The sequence below is a fragment of the Dreissena polymorpha genome, chromosome 4 (genome assembly GCF_020536995.1).
Source record: "Dreissena polymorpha isolate Duluth1 chromosome 4, UMN_Dpol_1.0, whole genome shotgun sequence".
NCBI lineage: Eukaryota > Metazoa > Mollusca > Bivalvia > Myida > Dreissenidae > Dreissena > Dreissena polymorpha.
The window spans coordinates 65,596,588-65,624,131 of NC_068358.1; the positions used below are offsets into that span (position 1 = coordinate 65,596,588).

Genomic DNA, 27,544 nt, shown 5'->3' on the forward strand with positions numbered 1-27,544 from the left:
AAACTACGAGGGCCTTAGCCCGAGTGTGTGTAGCCACTATGAATGAAATATGTAGTGTACTAAATCATGTAATATATAATAATACACTATGTATATAAAATATATAGTGTGCTAACTCAACTAAATCACGAAAACTCTACCATTCTTTTAACTCAAGATAAAGGAAGTTTATCTCTTATTAATTTTGTGGCTACGCATTTGTATCGTCTTGATGATGCGATTCTAATGAGCACCAACGACATAGGACATTATGAAGAACAAAAGTGTATTTGCCTTTTATAAAAGACCCTTCGCTCCCGTTATTCAGAGCCCTGCTATAAGTAAAATTAAACACTATCGTATTTATCAACATGATCTGTTGTATTTTCATCTCTCTAAACAAGTTACCACTAAAAAACATGTTCGTTATGTAGACCATTATTTCCGATCGTCACTTAAAATATATATCTTCAGAAATAAGCATTTAATCTTATGTAAAATTTACAATTATAATATAAATAGAATAATTAATAGTAATGTGATATTTGAAAACGAACAACGCCAATAGTTAACGCCATTAGTTATATTTCACAAGTGTTTTAATTAAGTTATGCATAGATTCCCAATGTGTCGCGCTTGACTATGGACATTTATTCGAACTTCAAAATTGTTGGTAAGAATAACCATAATATGCATAACTGCATTTCAGGTAGATGGTTAAACTCGGTTATAAGAGTGCCCAATTTGTTAAAAGTCTCTGTTATCCAACGTGCCCTTTATCGGGAATCAAAGTGTCTGCAACTTCATGAACACTACTTATTAAAACATGCACTTCTTTTATATTTCATTGAATACTATAAAATTTTCAGAATTTGAAGCACAGTGATTGCTCTACATGCTGGAATATCAAACAATTTCGTGCACTATTTTTAAGTACCGGGAGTTTTATTTTGTTGAAATGTTTACTGTTCATCCAATTCATGCTGTTTTCCGATCGAATTTTCATTTTTGGGGAAAAAATCTACCATTCTTTCTTGATATTTTTCTGCCCAATAGAAAAGGAAACACCATTTATAAACTCGACCATTTGCCTTGTCTTAAAAAAAACCTGGTCTTAATGATATAACTAAAAAAAAACGGAGGAACTTACTTCTCGCGTGTGGCTTCTGCTATTATCGAAGTGCCATCTATTATCAAAGTATCCGCATTACTAGTCTGTCAACAGACTGATAAATTGTTTTTTTTTTCTAATTTCACAATTACTTATTGATATGTATTGTAATGCAATATCAAAGCTCCTTTTCTCTTCTGGCTGAATTATCATTTTCAGCAGATAAGAAAACGTAACTCTGTATAGTATAAGTACAGTACAAGAAGTAGGAGAGATTATGTATATAAACATGATAATGCAGGGCGGTAAACAGTCTACCACATTACCAGCGTGATTATAACAGTTAAATAACACTATTATTGATATTTGTAGAACTTTTCTTATATCTATGATCTTAAACAGAACAGTTTGCAAAATATGCATGCGGCATCAATTTTCTGGTGGTTCTTGATTAATCAAGTATGCATGATCCTAATGTTTTTTATACCTAAAAGATAGGGCGTTTTTCTGAGTCACGTTTTTTTAAATAATGTAATGAGTGGCATAGATTCAAGGCATCTGCCTTGCACATGAGAGGCCATCAGTAAGATCCTTGGTCACTGGGCGTTTACAAAATATTATGTAATACAACCGGTAAAGATTATTCCCCTACAACCAGACCTAAGAGTTAATTTATTATTGTATGTTTGACTTAAATCTAGCTAACATATGTTTTAAGTAAATATTGTGTTTGCCTTTGTGTAAATTACGGAGTATACTAAAGCTTTAAGCACATCTTTGATTGGCAAGGAGCAGTCAATGATGTCAAAGAATAAATCTATTAAGATTTTCATAAATTTAAAAGCCTTATATGTTAATAAATTAATCCATTAATATATCCAGTCATCGCATCGGAAAGCTTAATCTGTTGATATTTTTTCCAGACTTGCGTTTGAAAGCTCAATCAGTGGTTTAATTATTCTTTCAGGCATTGAAAAAGCCTTCTTTCCAGCCACCCTCATGGATAGTTGGCCCCGTGTGGACGGCTCTCTACTCCGCAATGGGCTATGCCTCCTATATGATCTTCAGGGACGGTGGCGGGTTTGGGGGTAAGGCAGCCCTGCCCCTTGCAGTGTACGGTGCTAACCTGGCCCTGAACTTTGCCTGGGCGCCATTGTTCTTCAAGGGGCAAAATCTAGGATTGGTAAGTTATATGTAGAAGAATGTTAATAGTGTTTTCTGAATTTAAACTTTGCTATCACATGTCAGTGTATCATTTAGCATTTATTGCCTAGAAAGCTTTCATCGTGTATCACATATTCCAAATTCATTTAAATCTTCCTTTAACAAAGTTTTTACTCTGATTAATGGTTAAATTGTAAACAGATCAAAGTGCCCGCTTCTAACATATGCTACCCTGGTTGAATCTCTCTTCACTGAAGCATGTAAGTAAAGTAGATGGTCACCATACCGGACCGGAGGATGACTCCGGGTACTCCGGCTCCTCCTACATTTACAAGACCACACCAAAATTAAAAATATGTTAAAAAGTACAGCTGGAAATCTCAGCTATACTTGAACTACCTCCAAAACTTTCGTGAGTGAACTAGTTAATTACGTAGTATTGCTGGGACACTTTCCGAATCCCCACATAATGCAGCCCTGTGCGCGGAAGGATCTCAAATACTTCCAAATACAGACACATAAGGTCACAAGGGTATAGTGTTCAACTCGTGTCGGAAAAGTCAAAGCTTTAACATACACATTGGGGATCTCAACGTCCTTTTAAAGCCAACAACAAAAACAATCGCTGTTTCGTAAGCAAAGAATGACCATACTATGTATAAGCCTTTTGAAACTAAATATTATTAAGCTTTCTTATTTAGCTTTAAACTTTCAAACAATTAATCTTAATTTGTTCATCTTCAGGCTTTTGCTGAGATCGTAGCACTATGGGGATCAGTTGTTGCCACAATTGTCACGTTCCGTGATGTAAACGTCAACGCCGCCAAGTTGCTTCTACCTTACTTGGGTTGGGTCAGCTTTGCAACTTTTATCAACTTTAGTTTGTGGAGAATGAACAAGGACCGAACGGACTAGACTGTGCCTTTAGATATATAAATGCTATCTTTACGAGGACCGAACAAACAAGATGATGTACCTTTAGAAATATTCCTTCTATATTAAAAAGACCCCAAAATACTATGATGTGCCTCTTTTAAATGATCGTTGTTAACAGAAAGGACCAAAAGTCTAGGCTGTGTCTTTTACAACTTTGCTTATTAATAAACAAGACCCGACACGAGTAGGCTTTACATGCAGAGATATTGCTATTATATAATGGAAAATGAACAGATAATGACTTGAAGGCCTAGATTGCTCTTTTAACAATTAAATGGAACATGGAGTGAACATATCAGACTGTACATTCGAGATTTTGGATCATGGATTCAAACGACTTCACTTGCTTTATAGATATTTGAAGAAAGACATACTACATTTTAATTTAAGAGATATTGCTACTTAGTCTATACTAGTAGATGATTCTGTATTCTTTACAAGATAGTAACTGTTTTTTTTAACAACTTACCGGTTTGTTCTATCTTCTGCGCGCATGTATGTACCATTAGGCGTTTCTTATAAGCTTTTGGCGAACTTTGTTTAATTTACAATAACGAAGAGAAATTCCAAATCTGTAAAAAATTATATACAATATTAAAAACCATAGCTGCGACAAATCTAAACATCTTAATTTTTCGATTATGTCAATTTTTTTTTCCTAATAATTGACACTATTATTTCGAAAAGTAAATTAACAACCTGAGACTTGAAGTACACTAACAGCCATTATTGTTGAGTTTTAAATTGATGATGAAAGGAATGCAAAAGACATTAATTTCATTGGTTTGAACAGCTGATGTACGGATAAAGATGTTAATATTACAAGTCATATTGAGTCATTTTCTTGAAGGTAAATCACTGAAAGTAGGATTTTTGCAATTACAAAATGTGTTGAATTATTATGTAGTTTGAGTCTTGCATCATCTTATATTGTTATCAAAATACACATTGGTTTGTGTTGTTAATTTATTGCTTTTGTCAAAATATGCATCAGTTTTATACGACTTTATAAACCCTGTGATATTTTATAAACAGTAATTGTGAAAATTCTATTGTATATATTTTCTGATAATAAAGCCATGTTTTGAATTATGGCCTTTAGACTTATTCAATTACTTAGTTACAACGTACGTGGAGTACTTGTCAGGTTGTTAGCTCGGCGTTTTTGGAGAAAACGCGAGGTATTGTCATAGCCAGCCCCTCGTGTCGTCCGCCATCCGCGTCGTGCTAAAACCTTAACATTGGCTCTAAAATCAAAGTGCTTCCACCTACAACATTGAAACTTCATATGTAGATGCGCCTCAATGAATTCTACACGCCACACCCATTTTGGGGTCACTATGTCACAGGTCAAGGTCACTGTTACCTCTAAAAAATTACAAAAATTCTGACAAGCTTTCATTTATTCAGAACTGCACCCGTAGCCGAGCGTGGAATCCGGTATGCGGTGCTCTTGTTTTATACTTGTATTATGGATTTACATTATACGGTTCATATATCGTCCTGCTACTGGGCTGCAATTGTCGGTTAAGATTTTTTCTTGGCAATATTATTCAATGATTTATCCGAAAGACATTCAGATTTTATTTATCAGATGCTCGCTAGTTTGGTAAGTATTGTTGCCATGGTTTTGAAGCAAAATTTAAGTGAAAATATTAGCAAAGGCTTTAAACATAACTTAAATGGAAGTGACATTTCCTTTTTTGTCAAAATACGGGAACATTTTTAAGTTGTTTCAATAACCGTAATCATCACTTCTTAAATCATTGTTTCTATAGAAGATAAAAACCGTCGAAAGATTTATTCTTATTAATAACAAAATTGACTGTTGGCTAGTATCAACCAGGTTTCCGTGTCAATATTTGTCATTGTTACCTGTGTCGTGTGGATAGAGTTACAAGCCATATACATGTATATGATGTTCCTAATCAAAAGCAAGGGCATGTGCTGAAAAAGTGTTATTTATTAGTTGGTGATTGTGTTATTTCTTGCTGTACTTCAACACTTATGCATACTAATGTACATTCAACAGTATTCTCTGAGTAAGACCAAAATTTTGAATTAATAATGGCATTTTCCTGTTTTTGGACTCATCGTCAGCTTAATATGCTGGTGCCGCTGCGATGGGTTAGCCGTTATACAGTCAGCATGCGTCTCTGAGGCTTTTAAATCCGAGTTACCCAGAAGTCAATGTCTCGATGCATAATGTTGGGACACCTATGTGCTGCTACCTGTCGTACACTGAACTTAAATTGTTACGCACCAAATATACTAGTAAACTGTTTTTTTATTTTTATTCAATTTACCGCACAACAAATTTAATTGCTCATGGTTTCTTCATTTATAGTAAATATCATCTTGAAATTTTGTTTATTATTCGAGTTACACATGCACGTGTTCAAGACCTACACAGTATTTTGTAAACAAACATGCGAAATATTTACGTGACTATCATGGAGCGGATGAAGTGTTAAAGTTAAAGGTAGAAACATTTTTAGTCCGTTTAGCATTTTCACATGTTCCAAATGTTTAATCTGAAATTTCATGTGAAACCTAGCCAGATTCTTCCAAAACAATTCGAAATACTATAGATTTCGTAACAAATGATTAAACGAAGATCATCTTCAATAACAATGTATGTTTCATTGTAGGATTTGATAAATTATGATTTATGGAAAACTCTTTTGAGTTTTTGGGCACTACATACTTTGAATGAATGAAAATCCCTGTTCGTCAATGATACAGTATCATAGCGCAATAGCGTATTTGAAAAGCTCTCAACGTTCTTCATTTGTTTTAATATAATACCATTATATCGCCAAATTATCAATGTACAAATGTACACAATGGTGACCTTCAACAAAAACAATTTATTAGAAAATATTTGATCATGTGTAATTATAGTTACTGAAATAGGCAAAGCATACGTTCGGATAAATAATATATGTGTAATAATAACAGACGAACCTTAATGCATTCGACAGTAATTTCAAACATTGTGCAATACATTACGCTTCGTCCATAATTAATGTCTCTAGATTTTACAGCGCTATTCCACAGACTTAAGCCATGTTTTCGTTTATCTTGTGGCACTTCGAGCATGGGTTTTTACCCGATTAAGGTCATACAACCTGGCAGATGCATGCATGAGGGCAATTGACCATTACATTCGTGTAATTGGATAAATAACCACGAATACCTTTAGAAAACAATGGATTCACCCATCAACATTTGAAACAGTTTAAGCAAAATGTTTTATATTTTTACGTGTTTGTTCCATATTTGTTCCTGAAAAGGCAAGAGTTAGCAAAGCTGTAAAGTTATATTTATTTTAAAATCAGAAAAAGAAGAGTACATCACAATAAAATTGAGTGTACGTTGATTTATTACTTTTATTTCAATATAATTATCATTTTCGGACACTTTAATTTTTCTCTCTAAGTTTTCGGACTGCTGTACGTTTGGAATATTTTTCGTATCTAAATGTTCGGGCACTAATTATCTTTAAGTGTCCGAAAACTAAGAGTAATTACGGTAGTAGCAACCAAATTTAATTATATGCGGATACAGTGTAAACGAGTAAATACGCACTTGTTATGGCTAGATTCAATATCTAAGTCTGTAAATGTCCATCAATGGTATTCATCCGTAAACATGATTTCCTATATGGTAGAACCGAAATAAATTCAGCACTATTCTCCGAAGCACAATACAGACGTCATTGGAAATATTGCACAACGAAAGTATACTGACCCTTTAGAACCTTGCATAGACATATATATCGTGATAAGCCGGAAGTCAATTTGATATGCGTTGTGGTAAATGTTAATCTATTGAACATATAGCCAGAGTTGCACGTTTATTGGCTTTTATAAAAATAAGGCCGGCATGAAATCTTCTAGTCAGAAGGAATGCTGTATATGAAGAAGAAAAAACTACAACAACGCGATATGAATATAATTTTATTCCACAAATCACAAACAAAAATAATTTGGTTTTGTACAATTTTGTTAAAGACAAATATACTGATATTCTTAATTATACACATTGTGTAGTGTTTTTTATATAAACATTTTAATATCATATTCGTGTATATAATAAACTTATTTCAACATACAAAATGATAAACAAAGCTGTCACTCTAATAGCCAAAACTACATTTGATCAAATAAACGTACACGTGTCATCGCATGTGTCATCGTGCATTATCCAATGAAAATATTGGGACCTGTATGCCCTCTTACCATGAGTCGCATTCTGAGAAAACTGGGCATAATGCATATGCGTAAAGTGTCGTCCCAAATTAGACTGTGCAGTCCGCGACTCAAATAACTTTTGTTTGAAAATCGTGCAGTAATTAGTAAGGTAATTTGATAAGTTTATGTAAAAACACTTATTTTATGAAATATAACATATTTTGGGTTCATTTGATTGAACAAGTACGTGCATAATGTAATTCACATACAGTTTATTTTGGCTTATGGATTTTTTAGTAATGCTCACAATTGGCATAATAGTGAATGATATCGTTAATACTTATTTACAAAAAATACTCCTCGCATTTTAATATAAGCCGATTGAAACACACATAACCAGCATCTGAACGTCCTTATTTCTATGTGTATACAATTGTGTACATGTTATCATATAATAACAAATGAAATTAAAAAGATTTTCCTTCTACGTACAGGTAAAACGTAACGATATACTCAATTGTTATTGTAATCTGTATACTTTTATAATTGCAAAAATATACAATCATCGCTTCGTGAGAACTTTGCAATCTTTTAAGAAACATATCAATATATCGCTGCGTTGTATAATTAAACTAACTTATTAAACCTCATAATAATTAACAACACATTGATTAATACACAAACCCGATAAACTAAACACAACGCATTAGGACAAATTATTATACAATGCAAATAATCGGGCGTTCTGGATTTTGTTGTTATTTTCTGCGTGAAAAAAACCAACACATCTTCGAATATGGTATTCCATGTTATCACGTCAACTTAAAACTAATATGAATATATTTATTGTAGCTCTAACGAAAATACTCGTGTATACACGTAATGCAACTTTATAAGAAGCTTTCGTAGGCACTATTAACAGTTTCAGATACGGAAACAGCAAAATATCTGATAATTAGCAACACAAAACAAGAGCACAAATATGACTTACAACACTTTGGCAGATAAAAAAAACCGGATTAAAGATTAGTAACAACTGCTATAAAAATATAAATATTTATATTTGTTTTGTAATGCAATATCTTAATGATTGTACTTGTGTCGGCCAATCTCGCGCAACATCTCAATCACAGCGCCGATATTTGACTGGTTCCAAGCACAAATACATGTAAATCTTACCATTAGACCTTACCGGGGCGGAGGTTACCTCTGCGAGGAGTTCGGTAACATTATTTTCTTGAAGTGACAGCATATATAATGTGATGCAACTATAAAGGGAATTCACCAACGCCGTACTTTTCTATCTTCATCAATTTAGCAAAAGTCCTACCAGTAACATCGATTTGGTAATTGGTGCGTAAAATATAAAATGTTCTAGAAGCTTTCTTAGAATCCTTCAGCATGAATTGTAACGGGATTAGTCATTCTGAGAAAACTAACAAAGCCAATGCCTTTAGCCTTAGTAAATCATTCGCTGCCAAAGAAGCGGCTATGACAGGCTCATTATATGTCATAACACACAGAGCAAATTCTAGTGATTATTGTTGTAATCACATGTTTGTATGTATCAACATTGCAATCGTATTAACTTTAATATTTAATATGTGAACGTGGTATTAATAATAACATGACCCGTACTTCTCACTTGACAGAACAATTAACAGTTGAAGAGAGATGACTAAAGCATCCGTTAAGGTGCGTCTTATCATGTTGGCTTATCCGTTATTATGGAGGTCATGAAAACATAATACACACGTATGTTGAACCGTCAACAGAAATAAGATTTTACGACAAAAAAAAATTATCCAACAGAATTGGTGCTTCACAAACACTGAAGAGAGTGCATGTATTGTCGAAATGTGTCTTGTTGTGACCAATTTAACACAACTCAGTATTGGTATGTGCATGTTAGCATGCAAGCTAAATATATTTCAAACTCTCCATTCACAATTCGTTTGGTTTATAAAAACGGCTATATCTAATAGTTGGCACTCAACCAAACGTCATTTGCAAGGCAAACAAATCATAATAGAGAGCCTACTTTTCTGTTAAGAAAAACAAAATATTGAGTGAACAGCTTATCTGTGTAATGGATGCCACATAGCTATCGACTTCCGCTGGTTTTGCATCATCTCGCCCCAATGCTTGCCCTCGTTTCCTGCACGCGTCTGACCAATCATGACACAGCCCACGAACTCGCCGTGACCAATCAAATCATTGTCCACCACGTGACATTCTAGCGTGACCTTAGGCAAGAGTTCAGGTGGAATATTGAACGAGAGAGCCTCGTTCCAGACCGGGTTATGCGTTCCCTTTTTAACACTTGTTTTCTTGCGTTTCACCTTCTTTCCCTCTACAACTAACGTTATACGCACGTACGGATCTGAAATTGATGCTAAATAAGTAAGACATTTGATGATAAATTTTAAACAAAAACAAGATGATCAAACAACAGCATACATTTACAGGTGCATACTCTGTCGTAAAAAATCTATCGGCGGGACGTTAAGTTCAGTAAATGATAATAACTAGCCGTTACGAACAAAAACACATATGCACTTGATAGCAATACATCCCTTGCAATTGTCTTCATTTGAAAGACTAACGGACATCGAGTTAAAAGTATACATTTATCAGGTATATTTTTTCAAACGCTGACACATACAACTGCAGCTAAGTTATGACATTGACGGACAATTTGGCGAATAATTAACTACCCGTTTCTGAGAGCCAAGAAAGAAGACAATCATTTAAGAAAGTCCCCTACCTGACGAGGGCGTGGTGGTGGGGACGCGGAGGTCCTTGGCCTTCATGACGACCACTGTGAGTCGTTCTGCCGTGGGTAGATAACTCAAGGACAGCAAAACCTCTCCTAACTCCGCGGATTCCTGAAAAAGCCATGCTAAAATTAAAACATGTGGATGTGGAGGTATATTAAAGGGATCTTTTCACGGTTTGGTAAATTGACAAAATTGAAAAAAGTTGTTTCAGATTCGCAAATTTTCGGTTAAGTTATAATATTTGTGAGGTAACTGAACATTTGCCATGGTCTAATATAGCCATTATATGCATCTTTTGACGATTTAAAAACCTAACAATTATAAAGCGTTGCAACGCGAAACGATTGAATAATTTGGAGAGTTCTGTTTTTGTCGTTTAAATTTGTGAAACTACGAATATTGCTTATATAACGTATAGAATACATATTGGCAGGATAGCTCAGTTGGCTAATGCGTTTTTACTTCAGGATTCCGGGGGTCACTGGTTCGAGCCCTGCTGCGGGCTACTTTTTTTCCTTTTTTAAATTTTATTTTTGATTTTTTACTGGAGCTTTTAAAATTTAATGTTTACATTTTTCTATATAAAGCATTTAATGACAAACTTCAAAACATGCCAAAATCTGTGAAAAGGCCCCTTTAATATATAGGAGATTATAGAGCATAAACGTATTGGTTCAACATTTTCATCCGGTTCCAGAAAGTATTGGACGATAGACAGATTCTGAAATGATGACTATGCAAATTTACAAATGTTAAGTGTCGCCATTTTTTAAAACGGATTCAACGGATATACTCGTATAATTTACGAATTTTAAGCAAATGTCAATGACCATTTCAGCAGCATTATGTACCTTTCTGATAATACTTGATCTTGAAATATAATAGAATAAATGTATGTAATATTTTTCCGAAACGGCATAGATATAACATCTTGCACGCACTTAATAAGAACTACTATAGTGCAGCAAACACACTGATGCTGACATCAAAAACGTTATTACACAATGTATATAACTTGTCTTATCTGCTTGCCTTTGTAAAGAAAGGCAAATTGGAATCTTCTTATCATTTGTTGGCACTATTTACCTAGCCATTTAATCAGTTGTATAGGGTAATTTGTCTACAAATATTCGCCTAGCCCAGCATCAATACATATCATCTAAATAAAACAATTAGCGATCTTTAAAAACAAGAATGGATCGGGGTTTGATTCTATATAAAAAAGCGGTGTATTTTGCTGGAAAGATGTAGTATATTTCCAGTTACATCCCGATAATTTGTTGATTGTAGATCGACACAACTTTTTTTTCGGATACAATTATTTCGGATACAAGAGTTGTTTGCCACTTCATTAAGAATTTGAAACGACATTGTTTATTTATACGTTAGCGTTAATTTCACGAGCATGATTAAATGCAGTCAACAAAAATGATTGGGTTGGTAAGGTTAATCCATATATGCCTAGCGTCTAGAAAAAAGGCCTTGGCAAACAGCGTAGACCCAGATGAGACGCCACATGGTGCGGCGTCTCATCAGGGTCTGCGCTGTTTGCTTAAAGGAATTTTTGTAAGAAATATTCTAAATATAAAAATAAATAAACTAGACATCCCTAATTTTGGAAATAAATTAATCAAATTTAGAAGGATGGGAGAGTCCACTAGGCATAAATGGGTTAACATTTTGAGCGGTAACCAACCTGGTGTTGCTTCTGTACATCACACCACATCTCCACACTGTTGCTAGTTTCCACCTTTGACAGGTCAATCCTCACCTCCCCCATCAATTTGTGGCGAGAGAATTTGTCGTAGTCGTAGACCATGAATACCAATGAAGACTCCTTTATGTCATCGTAAGTGGCGGGAAATTTGAAATATTCGTTATAAAACGGATTGGCTGTCTTGCGCTTAACCGAAGATTGCCGAACGCGCTCGTCTACGGTCGGTTCAAGGCTGACCTTAATGTAGGGGTCACCGGAGCCAACATCCGGTTCCAAGCGCTCAGAAGGAGGAAGATCTTGCGCTGAAAAGAGCAGTGTTTGAAACTGTTAACTGTACGCGAAAGGCGTATCGGTGCAGGATACCATACGAGAAATTACGCTGTTCATCATCAGTTTATTGTTAAATACACATGTGTATCAAACTACATGTATATAACTTTTGCTTGCGTTTAAAAAATAATATAGCGCTGTTAAAAAGATACTTTCGCTTTGCCGATTAATCATGAAATTCGTCGACAGCTATTTACGACGTGATGTAAAGATGTATTTTAACTTTTAAGAAGAAAAATTATGTTTCAAGATCTGCTAGATTGCAGACTTTGTCTGTGTTTATCGTTGAAAATGTTTTCGTTAACATATGCAGGTGATGGTTTTTTACTAAGAAAATCATGTCTTTCTTTTTGTGTACAAAGCTATTCGTGTCCGTGAGATTAAGTCCCGTTATTTGGTAAAAGAATGACGCTTTATATTATAATGATGACATATATAATTTTCACATTGGACAGTTGAAAAAAAGTTGATGTAAAATTGTATAATGTTACAAGCCAGTAAACATCATAGCACTCAATGTGTGAAATATATGTGTCGTATATATGTATTGCAGGGTATTATTATGAAGCACATCAATCAATATTGAATATATTTATTTGTATTGATTGGAGTTGTATATAGATCTATTTTTCTAGACAATACTACACATGAGACATATAGTCATATGTATACATGCACCATTCAGCAGTAAGTTGACATATAACCTTTCTAATTATTCTTTAAAGACATTGTGTTCGTTTGAACGAACCTTAACCCACTTATGCCAAGCGTCTAGAAAAAAGGCCTTGGCAAACAGCGTAGACCCTGATGAGACGCCGCATGATTCGGCGTCTCATCAGGGTCTGCGCTGTTTGCTTAAGGAAATTTCTGTAAGAAATATTTTAAAAATAGAAATAAATATACTAGACATCCCTAATTTTGGAAATAAATTGATCCAATTTAGAAAGATGGGAGAGTCCACTAGACATACCGGTTAATGGGTTTATCGAACTGAACAACTGAAGGCTCTTCTTCACGAAATTGCAAACTTGAAAATATTTAACAGTCCAGTAAAATCTACAAGTACAGTGATGTTGCTGAGATGACGCAGTTAATTCAATTTATCTTGATTTACAGCGACTTGTAGTGTGAAAGCGATGTCTTGTAATCTAGACGGAATAGCAGAGAAGTAGCCATGAGGCTTACACGGTCGCGAAGATAGAATCAGTGTAAAGTCTGTCGTTGAAATTAATGGTTGTGTCACATGCAACTTAGAACAAATTAAGCGATGTCCATTATTGGTATTTCGAGAAATCCGAGCTACGACTTGACAGGAGACTTAAAGGACGCTGGTCACGATATATCAATTGTGGCCATTCGATGATTTGTATATGGGTTTGACGACTAGGTACTTACCATTTGCATTATTTATTTCTTACTTAGATGGAACTGGATGCTGTTTAGTCTTCACCGATTTATTTCTTTTAGATGGATATTGGCAAAACCTCAAGTATGCTTATAAAGGATATTTTTATGCATTTTCCTGAAAGACAACTGTTTGAAAGATGTTAAGAACGCTGACCGATTTAAGATATAACCCGTCTTGTTAACTAACCGTTCATCCAAAAAACGACAACACAATATCTAACATGTCTATGTATCAAATGCCATAATTATAGTGTCAGTGATCTTATCTTGTGACTACACAACACATATTTCAAATGGAACATTTATCATATGAACACTGTGTTAGCTGCAACAAACGAAACAAAGATGTGCATTATTTAACTTTAATTCACTACCAATAACAGTCTAATGCCAAGGATGGCAATTTGTTAGGTGTTTAAATATGTTATGTTGGGTTTCTTCTTAAAGGAGATGTCATTTTGGAATATGAACGTGTTTTGTTAAGACATAAAAAATAAATAAAAAATGAGAAAAAGGCAGCATGCTATTTATGTCATATTGTTTAACCTTCATATATTGGATAAAAAAAGAACGTGCTCGTTTGAAGTTATCCATGTTGTTAAGTTCAAACCATATTTTTTAAATGAAATTATTGTTTTCATCGGGCGTTATAAACAGAAAGTGGTCAATATAACCAAAAAACAAAAACACAACAAAACACCACGGTTGTTGAATCGTTTCTTTGGAACTGTTTCATGTATTAAATTGTCCAGTGTCACGCCCTTTATAGTGTGTGTGAACTCCAGTAGTTTAATCTTTGTTTTGGAACTGTTTCGTACAGAAATATGTCCAATGTAAAGCCTTTTCAGATATCGTGAGTAAAAGCATGTTCTGTTTTAGCATATCTAGACAAGTATAGAGTAAATGTAATTACCCAAGTCTTTTAACGCCTTTGAATAACATACAGCGACTGAGCAATAGGCATCCAATAATGCATTTCTTAACTCTAATATGAAAATATACTTTGTTTTTAGCTTTCCTTCACACCAATCGATACTTAATCTAGCGTACACGGACATTGAATACGACTTTAAATTTAATAAGGAGCATGATGTATTATTACTACCATTATTATTGTTAATTTAATACGGAGCATGGTTTATGATTTTTTATTATTATTATTATTATTATTATTATTATTATTATTATTATTATTATTATTAATTATTATTATTGTTATAATAATATTATTATTATTAGTATTATTATTATTATTAGTTATTATTAGTATTATGATTATTATTATTATTATTATAGAGATATAGCATAATAATAATAATAATAAGAATAATAATAAGAAATAATAATAATATAAATAATATTTATTATTATTATTATTATTAATTATATTATTATAATTATTATTATTAGTACTATACTACAACTATTATTATTACCACAATTATAAAATATATTCGTTTCGTTTAATAAATAAACACATTTCTAATCGCATGGCCCCAATTGCTTTTTCAAATTCCAAATGGATCAAAAATAGATCAATTACGTTTGATATACTATCCCATTGGAGATTTATATGGATAATTATTACAAGCATGGGTACTTACACTCAAAATCACACATTGTTGCATAAACCGTTTTTCACATGGCATAAACAATGAACATTATGTTGGTGTTAGCAGTGAAGTTAACATTCATTTATATAAATATTAGCGCAATAATTTTTATAGAACTAAAAAGCTGACATTTTTCTTTTCTTACTACAAATATGCCACGTTGCTTATTTAATTAAAATTATAAGAGCTTTCAATATTAACAAACATTTGCGTGTGCCGTTAAATTTCGCCTTGGTAACCAAACAAATTTTTCGTCATATTTTGTGCCGGCATCTAAATTGAATAGAACATTTATCCAAATCTCGATAATGGATTCAGTGGAAATTAATCAAATTGACGTCCTGTGATATAGGTTTACGTCTGCGCTTACAATCTGGTATATTTCAAAAGAAGCCGTCGCTGAGTGTAAAAGGTTTCTATAACGCACTCGCGACATTTTACGAAAAGACGTAGCGCCTGATAAATGCACTCTCAGCGTCTACAAGGCTTCTTAAAGTAGATAAATATCTAAAGAAATTTGAGCGAATACCTAATACGTCATTTTACCATTTTCAGATTATTTTTTGTGAGTTTTTTTAAGGAATTTAGCGGGATGAGTAAACACGTCTTCCATTGGCAAGGCCTCCTCACAGCTGTTCATCATTTGAACTGTCGAAGAGATTCACTAAAATGAGTAAGGCCTTATTTTATAATGACGATGCATTTTGATCCGGATCCAGCGGCATGAATTATGCATCTGCTGATAATTCAGCCACACACCTTGAAATGAAATACATGGCATAGTAAATTTAAGTATAAATAAGAAACATATTGTATCTATGCCATTTAGAATATATCTGGTGGTTACAATGTAGAAATCCGTCTCTTTTGCGCTTTCAAACTTAAAAATAATCGCGTTTGTCGAAGTGGACGTATACGTCTAGAAATCCTTCTTTCGGTTTTAACAGCGGTACCGTTTGAAAAATAATAAACTACTGGCTAACTAAGCTATAGATTTAATTTTATCTTTCTCAATTAGAATATATCTGGTGATTACAAGGTAGAAATCCGTCTTTTTGCGCTGTAAAACTTATCGCGTTTGTCCAAATGTATGTATACGTATTGAAATCCTACTTTCGGTTTTAAAATGTAAACAAATAATAAATTACTTGCCAACTAGGATATAGATTTAATGGAAATTTTGCACACTTTCAAATTGCATCTATATGTATTGATTAACGTGTACTTCCTTTCAAGGTGTGTGGCTTTAACTGTGTATGCAAGCGTTTGCAAGACACATTTCACAACAACATGCTTTTGCATCGCGTACTGTTGATAAATCAAAGATTTGTTTGAAACAAGTTTTATAAACCAGTGTATTTAAATTGACGAGTTTTTTCAACCCAGTATGCGGTTTCATCAAAACTTGAAAGCGTTTGCAAAACTGATACTTTTTTAACATGATATATTATGTTCATCGGTTAAACCATTTCTTTCTATTTCTTAAAAAAGGTGAAATCGTTTCATAAGTATACATGAAAAAGATCGAAATTCTGAAAAATGATAAAACAGTGCTTTATACGCTTACTGCCATGAACACCAATTTTTACGTTTCTGTTAAAAACCATAGCTTTTGATAAACCGCTGCTTTGGAACACTTTCCATATATAAATTTATAGATCTTTATATCTAATAAATCGTATAATCTGTTTATTTCATACAGATTTCGAGACGACCGTATTACCATATCTCATAAATCGGGTTTATTTTTCATCTGTAGTCAATCCGTTCGTGTCTGACATCGACATAGACTAACGAACAAGTGATCAATGAATGTTATCTTATTGATGGTCATTTTGCTGGCAAACACAGCCGTATTCAACAACAATTTTACGAGAACGGTTTATGTTAAGTTTGCAATTTCATTCGTTCAAATATCGTCGAGTGTATTAAAACATATCAATATAAGTATTATGTATGTGCATTGATGATCAGAAATAGCGCTATCATGTTACTCGAAGCAGTTCATCACATCTGTATTGTCATGAATAGCTATTGTTGATTGTTGAATGTTCCATCAAGACGCTATTATTTAGGAATATCGTTTTTGCATCATGCGATTCAATCATTGCTGATCGACCAAGTCTGTGCCAACTCCGCCATACAAACAGAGGTCCAGATAAGATGCGTATTTGCGTAAAATACGCATGAAAAAAAGAAAATACGCATGGCTTAAAATTTTGTTGAGTAAAAAAACTCCTGGCTAAATTCGGATTACGCATCGTGTGCAATTTCAATGCGTATTAGCCGTTTATACATGAATATAAGTTCATGTTATCATGACTGGTTCCCGTCATTGTGTCCACACCAGTATAAACGTAGTGACATCACCATCTATGTACCGAATGTGGTTCCTGACCTAATTTACTCCTCAGTCAGAACGGTATCATTTCATTTTGGCCCACGATAAAGGCTGATGTTGATACAACGGACTCTCCCCTGCATTGTTGAGAATCGATATACGCTAGTGGTGAAAACATTTGACATCACATTCGAAAAAAACAACGAATCACCCAACTTTAAGCATATAAGTTTTGCTATCAGTTCATCTCTTGTGTGGCACTATGGAAAAACCTTTTTCCTTCAAGCACTGCTTAGATGGCAGCCGAAATACACATATATAATAAACAAGTTTTACGGATACCACCCGCTTACCATTCAGATAACGTGACTAAGCACATGTTTAAACTGTTAGATATATTAAAATCCGGTTTGCAATCAATGAATCCACTAGAATCCGTATGTAATGCGAAAACTTGCTGCTTGCTTGTTTTTCATATGACCGTCACGATCTGTGCCGTCCTGACCGGCAGTCCCTGTCCTGAAAGCGCTTTTCTTTTTGTGACACGTTCCGCACCGTCTGCATGTGTTTATGTTTTATTGTCGTGTAAATAAAACAAAAGTTAATGGCGAGCCAGTTATAAATGGTCGATCTCTATTAAGTCGACATCGTCATTAGTAACACCAGAAAAAATTGTACGCCCTATTATTGACAGTATATTAAATAAAACAAAAGTTATTGCTTTATTGTGTACAAAACTGCTTGTAATAGCAAGTCAACACTACATGTACAATTTATTATTAATTCTGGTCCTTTGAACATAAATACTCCTGACAATTATCGGATTTTGATTTTTACTCATCAATTAAAAAAATCATGAGTGAAATACCCCTCGTCTGAAAAAAATATCTGGAGCTCTGCATACAAAATTATTTTACTTCTTATTTAAACATTCAAGCAAATATAGGTATATTTTTGAAATCGAGTTGTATGTACTTAGCAATATTTCACATCTCTTTCTTTGCTTGAAATTCCTTAGCACAGCTTTAATTTTATAGGTAATAGTGTTAAGTATAAACTGTAAATATGTGTTTCTATATACTTTTAAAAAATATATCTGTACTATTAATATTTTTCATTTGTGAAACCCTACCATCTATGTTTAGTTGTTTATTATCAGCTCCTTACCGCTCACCTTCTATTAAATGTACAACAAGGTCAGACGTTCGAAAGTCGTACTTGAGTCGTACATGAAGACGACCGAAGCTACGATCCAAGGACGACTGTTGTAGCACGGCGTCTTTCCTAGGGTACAAATCTGGTCTGATAGCACCTGCAAAAATAGAAGCCATCGTTACGAAATGCTGAATTAACTGTTTGAGTGCTGGAACCGATTTGAAGGCCTTTGCAAACAGTTTGGATCCAGATGAAACGCCACAGATCGTGGCGTCTCATCAGGATCCAAATTGTTTGCTATTCTGATAGTATTCTTTGAACAAAATCGAAGAAAATGCTAATTTTAGAAATTCAGCAGACAACATTTTAGCAGACGACAAATGTCCCAGCATGCAAAGGGTTAAGAGGCTTTATTATCAAGGTAGGAGCCTTGTTCGAAATTCGAGTTTATCTTACAACACGGTTTCTTTAACCCATTTATGCCTAGTGGACTCTCCCATCCTTCTAAATTGGATCAATTTATTTCCAAAATTAGGGATGTCTTGTATATTTTATTTCTATATTTAGACTATTTCTTTCAGATATTCCTTTAAGCAAACAGCGCAGACCCTGATGAGACGCCGCATCATGCGGCGTCTCATCTTGGTATACGCTGTTTGCGATGGCCTTTGTTTTCTAGACGCTAGGCATAAATGGTATAAACATAATTAGGTACACATATCCCATTACAAGTGACGTGTATTGAGAACAACAATCTTTGGTATATTTGTGAAATTGTTTCATTTGTGTTCAATGTTACACTTTTCAAGTAATACTGATGATATTATCATTTGCTATCAAAAACAATATTCAGTGAAGGCATTTTAGAAATGACCCAGAACCCCCATGTAATTCAAATACATTGGTAACATGATATACCTTTTATTATATAAGGTTCGATATCATATAACAAATTTTGTTCTGCTCAAATGACTTAAGTTGCAAGAAAATCAATTTTAAACCTTTAAGCACAACCAGTGTCACCTCATTTGTAAAAAAAGCAACGCATAGACGTAAGTTATATCTAAATAACATTATTTGATATAAAAATGATACATGTACACATTATAATTATACTGCACCCATATCTTTATGCGCTCGCTTTATGTTTAACTCTTGCTTCCGCCGAGTACATTTCAACAAAAGATAATATATGTTGTCGATCACATCTATTCAAACATGTATTTAAAGCATTTTAATAATGAAGGCCTTGGGCGAACTAAATTCTCCATACAAGGTCATAAACATACCAAATTTAGGCTAGGAATGTACAAAATGACTAACATGAGTTTACCAGATGAAGGCCTTGAACATATCAAATGAAGGCCATACATATTTCAAAACGAAAGATTAGAATGGACCAAATGAAGATAATCGGCCTACCAATCATAAACCGTTAATTTAATAATAGAAGTCCATGAACTTACAAAATGGCCATGTACTTACCAAATGAAGGATCAAAGACGTAACTGTCAACGCTCGTATCACTTCGTGCACTTATGCTGCTCGTCTCCTCGTTGCACGTGAAGGGATCGCTTTTGATGCTTCCGCGTGACATGGTGGAAATACTACCACGTGACGAGATGGATGTAGAACGAGGCTGCACGCGCTGGTGTTCCTTGGTTATCTGAACATCCTGGAAAATATTCTATAATGTAACATTCATCGGGGAATTTATTAATAGATGAACGAATAGATGAATAAACACGCATGAATGAATGAAGCAATCAATCAAGGTAAACAATCAGCCTAGTAAGCAATAATCATTATCCGTTATCAGTGAATCAGTATAAAGTCAATATTGTTATTTATATATTTCTTTTTGTTGGATCATTTCTCGTTAAATGTATAGAAAAGTTTGTTTATTCTATAGCTCGCGATGATTAATTTTATCTTCGTTAAATTTTCAAGATGAATTATTCGATGTCATACTCATAATATATGAATGGTGCTTCGTGTGAGACTAAATTCCGTTTAAGAAGTAATTTCCTGTTTAGTGTTTGACATTTCAGTAATAGCCAAAAGATTGGAGTTCCGAAGGGTAATCATTTAAAATCAGTAGGGCGATAGGTTGAGTGATTTGGTACCAATTATTGGAACAAGAACATTCGGTAATTACAGAAAAAGCAGACACAGCCGTAGATCTAGCTTTATTATTTTCATTCTACCACTAATTTATACAATGCGTATTGTAGTATTGCAATTACTGTAATGTATACTCTCATCTCGTTCTTTTAAAAACGTACACACATGCGTTTGCCTGAAGTCAACTAACCAGAACGAATCGAAATGACGTCTGGCGTCATCTATAAACATTGAGTGAATTTTTTTCAAAGCGAAAATAGGTATTGTTAAACACAGTGAAGCTATTATGCAAATAAATGTAAAATATAGGCCAACTTAATCAAGCGTGAATGTTTGTGTAATGTAGTATATCTATTATACATCAAAGACAGATTTACTGCGATGCATACTTCAGATATTATTTGTTTGTATATTAAAGCTTGCAGGATTTATTCGTTTGAGCACTTGCAAATCAATGCGAAATTTCTTCAAATTTCCGGAACTGCTTTCAAAGCATAAGAAAAATAGCCCCACTTATTTTCCCTTTTGATCATTAGAAAACGATGTGCCGTGTCGTGTTAAATTATAATATTCAAGAGTTCCAAGATAGCCACAGTTCACTTACCATAGTAATATTGTACATTAGCTAATTCTAACAGTTATATAGGTGATATGTGATAGAACATCACGGTCAGCTTAATATTGAACAAACTTCGTATGTCTTTTTATGATGCATCGTTATACATTAAATACAAGATCTGAATGAATCGTTAGTAAAAAGAAATATGAGCCTAATGTGGTTATTGATATGAATTGAATAGACCAGTGATAATCTGTTAAGACAATTAACTTGAAACACGTACCAGAAGTACTGTCTCACTCTGATTGGTAATTATTTAGAGTGTCAAAAACTTATTCTTCGATAGCTGTCTGGTCGATCGGCAGAAATGTATGTCCATCACACTTTCCCATACTGACCTATATCAATTGATCATTGGGTGATTTAATGTCTGGTTTAACCCATTTATGCCTAGTGGACTCTCCCATCCTTCTAAATTGGATCAATTTATTTCCAACATTAGGGATGTCTAGTATATTTATTTCTATATTTAGAATATTTCTAATAGAAATTTCTGTCAGCAAACAGCGCAGACCCTGATGAGACGACGCATCATGCGGCGTCTCATCTGGGTTTACGATGTTCGCCAAGGCCTTTTTTCTAGACGTTAGGCATTAATGGGTGATTTAATGTCTGGTTTAAGTCTCATCTGACGCAGACAATGCCAATGAAATTGACAAGCATACGTGTCTTACCTATTGCTGACGAGAGCTGTTATTAAAAAATCTGCTGTTTAAGACATTGAGCGCTCATGCACTTGACATCTGATATGAACGTCCAGATATGAAACTTATATTGTTGTTCCGAGGCTTACCGAAGGGGTGTAAAGATCCGACTATACCAATATCATTTGAAAATTAAAAACTTAGCTGCTGGTATTTAGCAGATAACATCGTTCTTTAAAGACCAATACATTTTGTACATATACTTTCATTCGCCGATGATTACAAATTACATAAAAAGAAAGTACGTATACTTTTATTTTTTCACCGCTCCTTCACACAAGAATGACACAAGATGCTGTGTCGGTTGTGGTAGAACCAACCTCCGCGCAGATATTTTACTGGAAACAGCGTAGCTTGAAATAATCCCTGCCTTCATAATCAACAACGTGATGATAGTCCAGCCACGTTGTACAATAATTTTAGTGTTGTTATTGTTACTGTTTTTAATTCATTTCTGTTTTTCGTTTTATTATGAACCTAAAGTTATTCGCTAATTTAAATATACAAAAAATGATACTTCTTTTCATAATACAATACTTAAACAAAAAATAAAATCCTACCAAATTTGGTAGGATTTTCTTGTGATGGCAGTGAGGACAAGGAACGAAGACTCTGCGAAATTGTGGTAGAACACCACATTGTCTGTCCAGACAAGAATGTGATCTGATTTCTGATTAATTAAGAGAGAAGTAATGTGTGAGGGATATTTGCATCAGAAAAGATTCAACGTGCAGCACAATGCATTATGGAAAGTATCTAATTAATATGACATTATAGATACCAGCCTTGTAAGTACTTGCGTACTTAGCATCTGGTGATTTTTCGTTTGCTGTTCTTGATCATTTCCTTGAAAATCAACGTTGTGTAGCCCCGCTAGATAACGATGGTACCGGTTTTCATAAAAGCTTCATAAAATTCGGTATTAACTGTATACTTCGCAATGCGATTTATTCTTGAGAATTATTGAAGTCACAATTAACGATCTCCTTAAAAATTGAGCTGATACTTGTTAAATGAAACTTTAGTTTTATACTGAAATGTCCCTTGTGTAGAATTTGACTACAGATACCAAACAATGTGTGAATACCCTCAGTAATGAACGACAATTTAAAAAAGCGATAGGCCATAGATTCGTAGTCGTTTTTTTCTACATAATTGTCATAAAAACTCTTTTACTATGTCTTCAAACGCGTCATGCACATTTTCATTGGAATTGATTTGATTTAGAGAAAAAATCAATAGTGCAGATCATTAGCAAACCAAATACAGTATACTGTCTTCAAACGCGACATGAACATTTTCACTAGAAAAGTTTCGACGGTAATGAACGACATGAACATCATGTATGCAACGTTAAAGCCTTGTGGTCGATGTATAGATGTAGTAATTATCTCATGGGCTAACTACCAGTTGATCAATCGAGAGCAAATGAATGGCCAACCGGATTGATTACCGGCGACGTGCATGTAATATAATTTCAAGATGGCTACTGGACCGGAAATCGATGCTGATAGCTTCCGTTGGATAGATATATAGGCGAGATAAGAGGTTATTATTATGTTTAATAAGGCCTCGTCAAATGGTAACTATGTAGCTTCGACATACACATGTAAATTTGGTTAACATGTTATATTTTTGCTGACATAAATATTTAAAGCAATTTTTAAACTTCAAATTCAATGCTCTAATAAAACATTTAAATGATAATTTTTTAATCTTATACTTTCTTTATAACTATGCATTAAAGTAAGCATTGACACTAATTTTTATATAAATACATACACATTTCACATCGTTCGAGTCCGTATATGTCAAACTACAAATACGCCAAAGTTTTCTGTTGCATTTTCATATAGGTCGATAAAACAAAAGTTCGCCGAACGTGCAAATAAACATTATTTTATCATGTTTCATTCATTTATGGTTAATGTTTGTAAAAACTATTGGGGAGTGTCAAAATATATCTACCAACAACGCACGTTTTATACAAAATCTATGAGTCTCCTGCATATTTACGTTTAAAATATTTAAACATTTATTTTGATAACTAATCTGAAGTCCTGTAAACTTTGTATTTCTTTATATTTAATACACAAAACTTAATACATAATCTCACATACATTTGATGTTTTAAAAGTTTTGAAATGCACATCTGTTTTGTATAAGTAGGCCTCGTAAACAAAAAGCCAGGCTACACATATAGGCTTGTTATGTTGGCAACAAAAGCGAAATATCAATTGAAAATTATACTAACCGACAATGCAGGAACGTTAGTTAATTTGTTATGCTAAAGGGCCGTCCAACAGATTTCACGTTTTGGTAAATTGACAAAATAAAAAAAAGTTGCTTCAGAATCGCAAATTTTGGTTTAAGTTATGATATTTTTTAGGAAATAGTAATACCGACCATTTACCATGCTCTTAAATATCTATTATATGCATCTTTTGATGATTTGAAAACCTGAAAATTATAAAGCGTCGTGAGACGCGAAACGATTGAATAATTTAGAAAGTTCTGTTGTTGTCATTTCATTATATTATGTCATTTTTAGGATTGCTTATATAGGTAAAAAAAACATCCGCTCTAAGCATGAGCATGGATGGTCGAGTGGTCAAGGCGGGAGACTTTTTACTCCAGGACTCCAGGGGTCAGTGGTTTGAGCCCTGTTGAGGTTTATGTATTTTCCTTTTTTAAATTCTATTCTTGTTTTTTTTTACTGGAGATTTTGTAGTTAAAATGTTTAAATTTATCAATATAAAGCATTTAATGACAAGCTTCAATACATGCCAAAATCTTTGGACGGCCCCTCTAAGGAAATCATCAAACCATATCGATTGGTTGACATGCGTATGCAGAGTTCATAACAAATTCGAGCGGCGGAAATACGAGTTTTTGCATAGAAAAATATTGTAGTACTTGAATGCCATAAGCACTCATGCAATTTTGTTATTACGCTCATTCATAATAATAACGTGACTGTTTTTCCTTTGAAAACACCTGTCATAGTTGGTTGGAAAAAAGGGACTATGGTAATACGCTGATAAAATGCTAATTATGTAGGATGACGGATATGTACTTTGACTGTCTAATTATTAATGTTTGAATATCATAAAACGAGAACGTAGATTGTCATGCGTATTCCATTGCAATAAGCTTATATGAATATGAAGCGTAATAACGTAGATTGTCATGCGTATTTCATTGCAATAAGCTTATATGAATATGAAGCGTAATAACGTAGATTGTCATGCGTATTTCATTGCAATAAGCTTATATGAATATGAAGCGTAATAACGTAGATTGTCATGCGTATTTCATTGCAATAAGCTTATATGAATATGAAGCGTAATAGTTGGCTAGGGTGGATGCAAAGTTTTCGAAATGACAAATACTTTTGCACACAAGTAAAGACATAAAAATGATCGTATATTGAAATATACGTACATCGGCAACTTCCGTTTGAGCGCGTCTCAGGCACTTCCGTTTGAGTTTGCTCATTGTGGAGACAAGCTCCATTGTCAACGAAAAGTTATATTTTCCTTCTTACGCTGTAACTTTGAAGAACCCTCCAAACACGCAATTTAAGTTGTCAATATAAGAATATCGATTTAGAGCCACTATGTTAACTCTCATAGTATTCATATAGGTAAACAGTATATAAAGGAACGCACACATGAACCTTCTAAAAGTTATTAGTTCCTGTAACATGTATTATTTTCACACAACGTTAACAAACCGCATGTAAACAAAACAGTTTTATCCACTATCACAGCAGCTCTTAACGACTGTTACATCTCTTTATACCAATTCACAGCCGATAGATCTACGCTTGTGGCTTCATCTGGTAATGAAAAAACACCGACGATGAAAACCGATTTGACAATCTTTTTTCTCAGCGATTTTTACAGCCTACAGCGTGCTGGGCTAATTCTAATTTCTAACTTCGACGTAAGTCTTCCATATGATCCAGCTTCAAAGATACCTTTACTATAAAATGATGTTGTTTCGCTGTTGGTATTTAAGTATAAATTCGCGTCGCTCGGGCACTAAAACACGATCGATGCGCTTAATGTCCGTTAGCGGAAATTTTGAGCGTAAGATAAAACAAAAAACCCAAGGCTATTTAATGATATAAAAAATGCATTCCGCAACAGCTGTTACAACCATATTTGTTTTATTTGAGACAGCAGACGAACTTAAGAGTATCACTTTTTAGCCTCTAAATGCACACGAGGTTCTGACAGAGCCGTCGATAGTGTCAGAGAACATTTGAAATGAAACAAAACAACACTTCCCATTTTAGACCAGTTCTATATGGCGACGTTCAAAAAAGAATGCATACTAGATCCTCTTTAAAAAATATATTTCATTTTATGTTCCAATTCAGCAAGTAAGTATTATTTCCTTATTTACTTGAAGTACCAGAATAGTTGCGATCACTGACCCACTCAAATTGAAACACGCCTTGACCAGAAAATTACATACATCATACCGCCGCGGCTGTAATAATTGCTTCTCAGTTCCTACTTAGCGGAAATGACCAATTCAAGAGTATAGCCTTTGCGAACTGTTAATGACATATCGACGTTGCCATAGTTATTTTCGAGGTGCAAAGAAAATTAATACCCGTCGCATGGAGCGGTCATTGGTCTGGGAATATTTGCCAATTATAGTATTTGCCGTAAGAATGTAATAGATCTCCATTCTTATGTGTTAAACATGAAACATTCCGATGGAGTTTGTTTAGTTGTTTGTAAAGTCGTCAGACCATTTTGAACAAATGGAAAACGTAACAAATATGATATTTCTTTTAAGTATTTTTACAAGTTCTGTAAACATGTAAATACATGTTTACATTCATTGTATTTTCTTTCTGAAAATATGAAACGTTGAAATTAGTTTATGTTTAATTTATTATCATGTTGTGAATTATAATTTTATATTATCAATACATTTAAAAAGAGTGTGTACTGATAACTGCATCAATGAGCCATTGGGTCCAACAAAAGACTTGCAAATAATGAATTTCCAGAAAACATTATTAATTATATTTATTACCACATATAATATTTTTTTCAGTAAACAATTGTCTTAAAGCACATATAATTGTTCTCCTTTCATGTTTATATATTAACAGGGTGTTATTTTTTCATGAAATATACGTTTACAAGCAAATATCAAGCCAATTTCGGATTGAAAGTTTGAGGACAGGCATTTTCACTTGACCAAAGGTTACGTTGCATATCTCAAACACGTCTGTCGGACCGTATTTGGTACAAAAACGAATATGGTACAAGTTTGTACCATATTCGGCCGAATATGGTACAACTGTCTAATTGTACCATATACGTATCTGCAGTTTTGGGGT

General features: G+C 33.8%; 2 protein-coding genes across 5 annotated transcripts in view; one reads left to right on the forward strand and one right to left on the reverse strand.

The window, feature by feature from the left end:
- Positions 1-4,279, forward strand: part of LOC127878059 (translocator protein-like) — a 7,288-nt gene extending 3,009 nt beyond the window's left edge. The window contains exons 3-4 of the mRNA XM_052424461.1: positions 2,058-2,273; positions 2,999-4,279. Of these exons, the coding sequence (XP_052280421.1) occupies positions 2,058-2,273; positions 2,999-3,169 (387 nt within the window). The 3' untranslated portion in view covers positions 3,170-4,279. The remainder of the gene's footprint in view (positions 1-2,057; positions 2,274-2,998) is intronic.
- Positions 4,280-7,139: 2,860 nt separating this feature from the next.
- Positions 7,140-27,544, reverse strand: part of LOC127879873 (synaptotagmin-6-like) — a 58,603-nt gene continuing 38,198 nt past the window's right edge. For 3 of the 4 annotated variants that reach the window (XM_052426938.1, XM_052426939.1, XM_052426942.1), the window contains exons 2-6: positions 20,215-20,404; positions 18,749-18,886; positions 11,863-12,185; positions 10,154-10,274; positions 7,140-9,769 (exon numbers count right to left, since the gene is read on the reverse strand). In XM_052426938.1, the coding sequence (XP_052282898.1) occupies positions 9,465-9,769; positions 10,154-10,274; positions 11,863-12,185; positions 18,749-18,886; positions 20,215-20,404 (1,077 nt within the window). In that variant the 3' untranslated portion in view covers positions 7,140-9,464. Of the gene's footprint in view, positions 9,770-10,153; positions 10,275-11,862; positions 12,186-18,748; positions 18,887-20,214; positions 20,405-25,620; positions 26,167-27,544 lie in introns of those variants that run through there. The other variant, XM_052426941.1, reaches the window with a different exon arrangement.